Genomic DNA, 10,655 nt, shown 5'->3' on the forward strand with positions numbered 1-10,655 from the left:
GGTGTTAGGGACCCGTAAACGTCGGTGAGTATCTTTGCCTACTAATAATATAGCATCTGGGGTGCCAGGGACCCCGAAGCACGAGTGACTATCCCTGCATACCGACATATCATCTTGGGGTGTCAGGAACCCCAAAACACCAATGACTCTCCATGCCTACCGACAATATGGTATCTGGGGTTTCAGGGACCCCGAGGGTCCTCTTGGGGTGCCAAGGACCCCGGTTACCACCCCAGGGGTCCTGAGAACCCCCGTTGCCATTCTGGGGTTCTCAGGACCCCGGACAACAATTCTGGGGTTCTCAGGACCCCGGACAACAATTCTGGGGTTCTCAGGCACCCCGGAATACAACTCTGGGGTTCTCAGGCACCCCGAATACAACTCTGGGGTTCTCAGGCACCCAGAACCCAGCGACACTGTTTGCATACCGACATTTTGGCATCCGGGGTGCCAAGGACCCCGAAGACTATCTCTGCATACCGACATGATATCATCTTGGGGTGTCAGGAACCCCATAACACCAGTGATACTCTTTGCTTACCGTCATTACGGCATTTGGGGTATCTGAGACCCCGAGGTACCGGTGACGCTGCATACGGATATTCGGCCACCGGGGTTTCAGGGACCCCAAGCAACTAGCGAAATATAAGACCTAAAAACGAACAAATCGTGAAACTCACTTGTTCGGAATAGTGATGGGTTTGAGCGGATCTAGCGAAATATAAGAACGGAAAACGAACAAATCGTGAAACTCACTTGTTCGGAGTAGTGATGGGTTTGAGCGGATCTAGCGAAATATAAGAACGGAAAACGAACAAATCGTGATACTCGTTCGGAATAGTGATGGGTACAACCGGATCTGTAGCGCATTAAAAATAGACTCACAATCAATCACAAACGATTTACAAACGAAATACACTAAGAGAAATTAAAAATAGTCATATTTTATTATTCCTTCCGGCTAGCTTCATGTAGGTTACCGACTGTATTTTACCTACCTGTGCCTGGGGGTGTCTGGGACCCCAAAAACATGACCATTTGCGAATAAAGGCATGTCGAGTCTTTTTATATCTGTAGTGACTGGATATACCTACTTTTTGGCTGGATGGTGTATGGACGAAACAGACTTATGTGTATATAGAACATTTATCTTCCAAATATGTAATAGCAATTTTTGAAAATCAGTTGACTAAACAATGGCGGGTCTAGAGAGCTATGAAAGAGTGTATCGTGGAAAATCTATTAAATCTTGGGAAACCGAAAATAATTTAGCGTATATTTATCAAGGACGAGAGGTTATTCGTCCTTTAGATATTCCTGCTGTACATCATTTGGCCGAAGACAGTCCTCCTTCTGAGGAAGGTGAGTTTCAACATAACAAGAAAGAATAACATTATATTTTAAACGATGAGGAACTTTGATATTAAACTATTCATAAAAATTAACATACAAAAATGTTCCAAAACTGTTTTGTATTTCAGATCTTTCTGTAAAAAAATATATGGTTGCTGGTTGTGGATTAGCAACATTAATTGCAGAAACATTACTAGTTCATCCTCTCATTGTTCTAAGGAGACAATGTCAAGTAAATCCAGGATTGAAGAGCTATCACATTGTACCAATTACTTTAATACCTGTAGTTATACGTCTTCACCAAACTCAAGGAATACATACTCTATGGAAGGGAATTGGATCAGTACTACTTGTGAAAGGAATGTTGTTAGCTGTTGAAGATTTTATTTCTAAAATTACACCATGGCCAAAGTAAGTTCACCTTTATGTAATATATACAATATTATATAAATATAATAACATATATACATTAGTAAAAGTAATATATGTGGTTTAAATTAATAAGGTTTTTAATGCTTTCAGAGAAATAACATGTAACAGTTCATTAAAAGCATTTGGTCAACATATTCTTCTTAAATGGTAACAGTAAATTAGTACACGTATATATTTATATGTATTTCATTCAATAAAAATTTGTATTAAAAAATAATGAAAAATATGACAGTGTTTCTATAGGTTTAGTGACACCATTTTACTCTGCATCATTGGTGGAAACTGTACAATCTGAAATTGCATCTGAGAGTCCTGGAATATTGGACGTTTTTCGGGATGGCGCAATTCGCTTGGTTGACGTGAGCAACAAGGGTAGACTAATTCCTATATATGCTCTTCTACCACCAACTATTGCTTATAAAGTATCGAAATATCTTTTTACCCTCGCTGTACGGGGAGTTACTAGTCGTATTATGCACATCAGACACAAGCATTCGCAAGAGATAAGGGTAAGTTTTTTCTTAATAAAAAAAAAAAAGTTTATTATGGACAGATGTTTGACGGTATTTGTGCCTCACGTACAGGGTGCGTACAGCAGAGATTTGTTGTCCGAGGCAACGGTGCAAGACATTGAACTTCAGTCGGCATTGGTTTCCACATTTATTGCAGAAGCATTATTTTATCCTTGGCAAACAGTGATTTATAGACTTCATCTTCAGGGTACGCGTACTATTATCGATAACTTGGATACAGGACGTAGCGTAACACCGTTGTTAACTGGATATAGCGGCGCACGCGATTGTTATAGTACAATAATTTCTACCGAAGGTCCCCTCGGTTTATACAAAGGATTTGGTGCTTTCATTTTGGAATTTACTGTAGATATTGTAATAGTACGGGTAATTAAATGGATTGTAACAGAATTAGAAACGATATTGAGGCCAAAACCAAAATCAATTCGCGATCCACCGCAACATTGGTATTATAATGAGACATAAAAAGGGAAAAATGGATGAAATAAAATGATTATTAACGTTAAGTAATGTTTATTTAAGTATACTTTCTGTGTATATCATTTGTAGATCGTACAGTGATAAATGTGGCAATGATAGGTTGACAGTTTCAGTAACTTCTTGAACACATATTAATCTTTTCCTTCATCTTAACATGAATTCAAATTGGACTCTGAAAGTATTGTATATATAGATTAAGTTCCTAATATTTAAAAATACATTAATAAAAACAAAAAATTCTAAATTGTTTAAGCTTAAGCAACGAATACAGACACGAGTATTCATTGGTTTAAGCATACTGTAGTTCAAAATGCTAAAACAACAATGGTATATATAAAAAACAGTTTATTTGTTCTAAACATTTTTTTAGGATGACATGTACATATTATTTTATGTAGAATATTTACGTTGTAGAAATTAAAAACGCCGTAAAGATGCAAGTTAAGGAGTCGTTGAAAGTATTTTAGTTCGTCTGCCGTTACTTTCGATATATCACTAAATCAAATTACTTTCAGTAACAATCGGTTACAGTTTTACACTTGCACATCTTTCTAACTTGCATCGTATATTACACAGCCTTTCAATTATATCTATTGCGTATTTGTAAAATAAGATAAAATAAAATAAAATAAAATAATTGACCAGAAAGTATTTCATCTCTAATAAGTTTTTACCATTACTTTTGTAAAACGTATACATTTTTTAACTTCTATTTATTCGATTATTTTTCTTAATTTATTTAATACGTTACAAAAATTCTTGTTCTATTCATTAACATAACGTCATCCTTGGTTTTAAAAGCAAATGTATGTTTTATATAACTTGATATTTTCCTAAATTTTTGTTCAAATGTTATTTATTAGTTATTTAGAAATGTTATCGAATCGAAGTATTTTACAGAACATTTCCACTTCTGATAGATATATATATATACACACACATAATAACATGCGTTAGTACACAATGAGTTTTGTACTAGCTGTTTGAAACTTTTGCTAATAAGTTGCAATTATTTCGTGTAACGTAGGAACTTTATCCTTAGCATATGTTACACAATATAATTCGCAAGACTGATTTCGTTTTTCTTTTTTTTTTCTTTGTTGCTTGTTATAATACAATAACGAACAAATATTAGAATTATAAAAGACAGAAATGTTCGTGTTACCTTCGAGTAGGCGGTCAAAATATTTCTAGTCTAAACGACTGTATACTCTACCTGCAATTAAAATTTTGTTCACTTTTTTGGTAAGTGAAAACTCAGATAAGGACTTTATGTATATACACATTTTTGTTTATACATATTTTTACAGAATATATGCTATTTGTAGAACTGCAAAGTTCTCCCAATCTCTTTTGTATCGAGTCTTTTCACGGCGTGATTCACCACATTATAGTGTTATTTTCTTAAAACTGAAAAGAAATTCTAGAACGAAAGGGAAACTGTTTATAATTCACTTCGTATTGGAAAATATCGTAACAGTTTGCGCAAATAATTTGCTCTTTAAAAAAGAAAACCAAATGATGTGTCAAACTTGTGGAGTGCCCGTTTTATGAATTATTTGTTAATTTTGTATCTGTTGAGCTTGCAACTCCTCGTCGGTGACATCACCCCTTTTAACGTATTGTGGCTTGTCTTGTCCTCGTACACAGCCTTCCGTTACGTGAACGGACATTACGTCGCTACCCGGTACTTCAAACATAGGTTCTAAGAGTAATGATTCCATGATTGCACGAAGTCCTCTCGCGCCTGTTTTCTTTTCCATCGCTAATGACGCTATAGCATTTAAGGCGTCCGCAGTAAACGTTAATTCCACCTACAAATGAATAAAAAATTGTTGTATATAAATATTAGGTTCAAGTAACATTATTTTTCAAGTATGGTGAATATTTTCATACCTTGTCCATCGAGAATAACATTTGATACTGTGGCACCATAGCGTTCTGAGGCTCTGTTAATATTCTAACCAACATATCCCTATCTAGAGTGTGGAAAGGTACAAGAACGGGAAATCTGCCTACAAATTCGGGAATCATACCGAAATCAATTAAATCTCTTGCCTCCACTTGTTTTAATAAAAGATCTTTTTCTTGGTTATCCTTTTCTGTAGAAGGTGTCATATTTGCAACGTCGGCCAAATTCGCCGCTCTCCTACCTGGACTCTCCGAAGCAGGGGTCGCACCAAATCCAAGATACTTTTCAGTTTTACGTCGCGAGATCAGTCTATCTAACCCATTATATGCACCGGAAGCAACGAATAAAATATTTGTAGTATCAACTTGTAACGTGTCTCCACGCAATTTTCTAGAACTATTTCTTTCAGGTACATTTACAATGGTACCCTCCAACATTTTTAACATTCCTTGTTGAACACCTTCGCCGCCAACATCACGTAATTGATGTATACCAGGAACGGCACCGATTTTATCCACTTCGTCTAAGAATACAATACCCATTTGCGCCCTGTCCACTACGTAATTAGCATCTTGAAGTAATTTTGCAATAACGCTTTCTATGTCTTCACCAACGTATCCTGCTTGTGTCAACGTCGTGCAATCACAAATAGCGAAAGGCACGTCCAAACACTGAGCTATTGTTTGAGCGAGTAATGTTTTTCCACTACCAGTTGGCCCGAGCAATAGAATATTACTTTTCTCTAATTTTAATTGGTGCTGCTTGCTGTCTAAGATATCCGATCCCGAAGACGACTGATTATCAGTTGACTTTTGTTCACTTCCTGTAGGGAACTGTTGGAATCCAACACCAAGCGAATTTCCGACGGTCGAAATATGCAATAGGTCTACAACGGAAAAAGAATAAATATTGTCAATTGGAACGTGTGTTCGAGTGTGTGCGTGCACGTGTATTTGTGTGTGCGAATGTTTACGTAACTGTGTAATAGTTATAACTGTTATCTCCGTAAAGATTCGTTACACCTAAGTACAGTTAATCTATGTTAAGAAAGAAACGTTAATACGATTTCTATTATTATTTTCACTTTTTACGTAGAGTTAAGTACGAAAACGGGAAACTATTATTTACGTGGTTTAAGACCTCTATGAGTGAAGGGATGATTCAGATCTTGTGTACCAGTAGTATTAATAGAACCTTGCATTGAATTCTGCACTGGGAAATTATTATAGATTCGTTTGTAGTGATTATACACGGCAACGCTCAAAACTTTTTTAGCATACTCTTGCCCTACAACATGTTTGTTTAGGTACTCAAATATCTGAAAATACCGACACATATTAATACTTTTTGTAACAATTTATATCACAATTAGTCTTTATTCTTTATAGAAATATTTGCTTAGGCAAATTTTCTAATAATTTATTACCTTTTTCGGCGGTGGCGGTGGTTTTCTGTAGAATCCTTGTTTTGTATCATCTGTTCTTAAAGCTTCCTTAAGGCTTCTTTTCGAATCTACCTCTGATAAAACAACGAAAAAGTGATGGCATTTTTCACACTTGACGAATCTCGTTGATGCTAATAAAAAAAAAAAAGATACTCTTATATTCTAGATAACTTTATTATGTTTTATTATGCATGCACAAATTTATACACATCTCTACTTACATACAAATGTTTCTACATGCGTACAAGGATCACCACATTTTGGGCACGTCAGTGTGTTTTTTTTTCCTCCATTACTACCAACAGAGGACACTCCACCGCTGCTATCTTTACCCGGTGGAGTCGGTTCTGTGGGTGCTTTTCCTAGAGTACTGCTGATCGTTAATGATCTAATTACAGCCACTCTTACAATTTTGTGAACTATCAAAAAAATATAGAATTATTTATAATTAGATTAAAATAAGTAATTTTTTACATTGTATATGTATACATTTCAAACTTACCATGGTTTGCCACATGATTGGAAGATGCTATACGACCAGCACTGATTAAACAGCAACGAACACAACTCATTTTTGAATTTATACAAGCAAGGAAAATGGATTAAAATATTTTCTGGTAAGTATTACAACTTCTCTGGGCAAAACCTGAATTGAAATAAAAGTTTTCTTGAAGAAAAGTCAAGGACAGGTGAAATATGTTATAATTTTACATGTTATTCACTTGCACAAATTATAGAAATTATATAATAAAAAAAAATGTCGCAAATATAGTTAAAAGAAAGAACTTGTACTTATCGTATTATACGATTCGTGTCGATACTGATTACAAACAAAATATATGTCGAAAATTGTAAAAATTTATCTAAATTAATACAAAATTCAAAGGTGACACGGAAACAAAGTAAACCAGATGCTTATTTCGTGTAATGATAAAGAAATAACAATGATTATAAAATATGAAAACACCGAGTATCAAAATACACATTGACTTTGAAAAGAAGTAAAATTGAAACGTATGCATTCGAAAGTAAAATACGAAGACGGACGCAATGTCAGTGTAAAAATAAACATTGAAGGAGCAGCTCGCGGTTAACGAAAATACTAAAATATCGAAAATACTAACCTTTGCGAATTAAAACTAACGTATATGCTGTTCCTCATTACTCATAATTTAGTCATTTTTTTCATGAAACATGTAATAAATCCAACGATCCGAAATATCTTATGCAAATTGGTTACCACGAATGAACTAGAGAAAGAAATGATAATTTAATAAATCGACTATTTGACACATTGCGTTACAAGGTACAACAATCGCTCGAAGCATGGTTCAAGGACATTGGTCGAGTTCCCTCCGAAATTTTCGAATAACATTTGCTGTTTTAAAATTATCTTGACAATAACCGATGGGTGAGTTGCGCGCAATTTACTTCGATATCACTAAAATATCTAAAGACGATGAGAAAACTGGAGACATGATAGATTTTCGTATACACGTACCTACATACGTGGCGAATGTGTATGTTGCAGTCAGTCACGGTCACGGTACGATGCTCCACTAATGGCCGATTTTCTTTTTAATAATTCAAATGTCACGATCGTCCCGATAATGTGGTCACTTTGTTCTCACTCGTGAATAATCTTTATCTGTTTATCGTGAAAACTTTTACTCGATGTTTACTAATATATTTTTATACATGTGTGCAATCAGATGCAGTGACGTTTGTATGAAATAACAAAACGTCAGTGCGTCTGCACACGTACGGTCACTCGAGGGCACTTAATATATGAATGTGCCTATAGTTATTAAAACATATATAGATGTATCTACGCACGTAGTATTAAATATTTGAACATGTGTCAATAATTACAGTTCTATTTACCTTGAAGTCGATTTTAATCAATTTTCCAAACAATTTCGACCAATCGTAAATTTAAGTCTCCTCCTCTTCTCACTCTCGCAGCCCCCACTTAACCCCTTACTTTCTCGCGCGCGCGTCCGTTTGCTTACTTGGCTTTATACGAATAAGTAAATCTTCGTCTATGTATTCGATTCCTAATCACCATCGCAGATTGTTAGGTTAGGTTGCACATACGACAGATGCGCTCTCTTTGACCGCAAATATATGTTGCGTAAAAACATATCGAAAACAGCATTGTCACATTATTAACAACATATAAACTCGATAAATTGCAATTAATCTGGTGGGTACTCCTTTTTCTTATTTAAAGGATTACTATAATATCTTTGATGATAAGATGAGACAAACGGAAATAAACAACGAAGTAAGCGTGTAATGTATTTTAAACACATGTATTTGACATTTCATAAAATTCACAGATGATTTATTTTGATTGTATTTTTTAGCTTGTTCTGTTAAGGCAACCTGTTCATCAGGCTCGTATCTGTGTGGTAAGTAAGTTGATCAGAGAAGCTAAAAAATTACGCACTTATCGTGGTAATGAGAAACAACTGGAGAAGAACAAGACTAAATCGGATAAACTATTGAGGGAAGTATTTGCGTTAAAGCATATTAAGGATGATGATATATCAACATTTGGAATAATTAATTTTGAACATTTGCAAGATATATTAAAAAATCCTCGTACAGACGAAGGAACTAGAGCTATGATCAAAGTTGCCCGATATAAGTGTTTACATGAGAGAATAGTAGAATTTATGGAGAAATTTCCAGATTACAGTGAATACATTTCTTGGAAGAAAAAAAAGCGTCCATCGAAAAGGAAAGGAAGTAATTCTATAGATGATGACCTAGAAGAGAATCCAAAACGATCAAGAAAAGATACAAACACTGTAAAAGTCAGCACGCAAAAGAGAGGCAATAAGAACATAGACAGTACCGGTACTACCAATCATTTGCAATGTACTACTCGTCAACAGAAGAAGATCAATGAACAGTCTATGAAACTATCAAAAGAATCAGTAGAACAAAAATTGGAAGGGGAAGAGTCGAAATCAGTTGCTAAAGTTATAAGTAAGGAAGCTGCTGTTAAAAGATTTGCAGAAGTGTTGCAAGAAACAGATAGAAAGGAGGAAGCTAGCGAGCACGAAGAGAATAACAATGAACAATCGTCGAACGATGCAGGAGAATGTAGAAAAAGTACGGATGACTTTTTCCTGAGCTCGGACGAAGCCGGTTCAAGCGTTACAGTCATCCCTGCGGAGAGGAACGAGGATCGTACCTCTGACATTGATCATCGGGCATTTAAGGCGCTTCGCATAAGAAGCAAAGACGAGAAATTCTCTAAAGATAAAGGGGAAATAGGAAGTGATAAAGATATTTCTTATGGTCCGAGTAATACAAGAAAAACAAACGTTACGCATTCTAAACAAAACAGGGATGTGCGCGTTAAGAATAATCCTGTTAAGAGAAACGTTGAGAGCGACTCCACTAAGACAGAAGATGAAAACCTGCATCCTTCGTGGGTAGCGAGGAGGAAGCAGCAAGAAATTCTGAAACAAGGTTTCCAAGGGAAAAAAATTAAGTTTGACGAAGATTAAGCAAATTAATTTCAGTATATTTATTACTGTATCAGCATCTTTTTATTGTATACCTAGAATAGAAAATGGTCCTGTTTTAATTCCATTGGGCGGAAGGTTCCTTTCTTCCCTTTTAATCCTGTACCTCTTTGTATTCGATGATAGGAATTACAGAAAACATTACAGTGTGATTATTCTTTTTCATTGAAATATTTAATTATAATTTGAAATCGTACAAAATGGGTAGGATCATTTACAATGTTAGTTATGCAGACATTAAAGGTGCATTTGATGAAATTTTATCCGCGTCCAGCGCTCAAATAGGATTCGTACGATCTTTAAAAGATACGCATTTAATCGTGGTATAATTCACGTTTAAGATGATCGATGCAATGTTATTCTGTTCTAGTCGAAGAAACGTTAGCTCACAGAACTTAACGATCAGACTGTAATTAATCGAGAAGTGAATCATGTTAATCATAGGGAATTAGTCTTTTAAGTTTAAGGCGAGTTCTTTTCAGACTTTCAATATGTTGTATATCGAAGTAGATGTTAAGTTATGCAAATGCATAGGAAACGAAATCGTTTTTTTACATGTACTTGTCTAATTCTGAAAATAAATCATAATAGGAATAAACATTGGATTAGTATTTTCTTTCCTGATTCCCTTACTTTTGTAAGGTACTTTTAAATCGATTGAGATAATGGGTAAACTTTGGGACAACGCGCTATATTAATTATATTAATATTTTATTTTTAAAGAGGATCAACGTAAACGGGGTAGTAGATAGGGTGAAGTAAATAAAGAGCCTATCTCTTTTTTCAAATGTCTCTTTTTCCTTTTTCTGTAAGAGAAAGGGCAGAGGCGCAAAAAGGCTAGTTCGAAGATCGTGAAATTTTATTAGAACATACGAGAATAGAAGACGTTACGAAATTGTGCAGCTTCTCGATAGACCAAGAAACAACTTTATCGTGCAATCTAGACATTCCTTTTCTTT

The 10,655-nt window shown here is 35.1% G+C and overlaps 3 protein-coding genes across 7 annotated transcripts; 2 read left to right on the plus strand and 1 right to left on the minus strand.

Annotated features, from left to right (window-relative positions):
• The first annotated feature begins 1,066 nt into the window (after positions 1 to 1,066).
• LOC117609710 (mitochondrial outer membrane protein SLC25A46) lies at positions 1,067 to 4,102 on the plus strand. The gene is made up of 5 exons (XM_034336334.2): positions 1,067 to 1,362; positions 1,482 to 1,764; positions 1,876 to 1,932; positions 2,018 to 2,294; positions 2,370 to 4,102. Exons 1-5 carry the CDS (start codon positions 1,197 to 1,199, stop codon positions 2,781 to 2,783), a joined length of 1,197 nt encoding a protein of 398 aa, XP_034192225.1. The 5' UTR covers positions 1,067 to 1,196; the 3' UTR covers positions 2,784 to 4,102.
• On the minus strand, positions 3,129 to 8,394 carry ClpX (Caseinolytic protease chaperone subunit). Of its 5 annotated transcripts, XM_034336262.2 has the most exons (8): positions 8,039 to 8,394; positions 7,656 to 7,952; positions 6,657 to 6,800; positions 6,376 to 6,573; positions 6,137 to 6,285; positions 5,839 to 6,028; positions 4,695 to 5,596; positions 3,129 to 4,612 (listed from the first exon to the last, which is right to left on the minus strand). In XM_034336262.2, exons 3-8 carry the CDS (start codon positions 6,724 to 6,726, stop codon positions 4,361 to 4,363), a joined length of 1,761 nt encoding a protein of 586 aa, XP_034192153.1. In that variant the 5' UTR covers positions 6,727 to 6,800; positions 7,656 to 7,952; positions 8,039 to 8,394; the 3' UTR covers positions 3,129 to 4,360. The 5 variants fall into 5 exon arrangements, with proteins under 5 accessions (XP_034192153.1, XP_034192166.1, XP_034192160.1 ...); XM_034336275.2 differs by lacking the exon at positions 7,656 to 7,952; XM_034336269.2 differs by lacking the exons at positions 7,656 to 7,952; positions 8,039 to 8,394 and adding an exon at positions 7,279 to 7,434.
• On the plus strand, positions 8,394 to 10,646 carry LOC117609715 (uncharacterized). The gene is made up of 2 exons (XM_034336346.2): positions 8,394 to 8,441; positions 8,524 to 10,646. The coding sequence occupies exons 1-2, from the start codon at positions 8,415 to 8,417 to the stop codon at positions 9,676 to 9,678; spliced, it is 1,182 nt and encodes a 393-aa protein (XP_034192237.2). The 5' UTR covers positions 8,394 to 8,414; the 3' UTR covers positions 9,679 to 10,646.
• Positions 10,647 to 10,655: the final 9 nt, after the last annotated feature.

This window comes from Osmia lignaria, chromosome 10 (genome assembly GCF_051020975.1).
Source record: "Osmia lignaria lignaria isolate PbOS001 chromosome 10, iyOsmLign1, whole genome shotgun sequence".
NCBI lineage: Eukaryota > Metazoa > Arthropoda > Insecta > Hymenoptera > Megachilidae > Osmia > Osmia lignaria.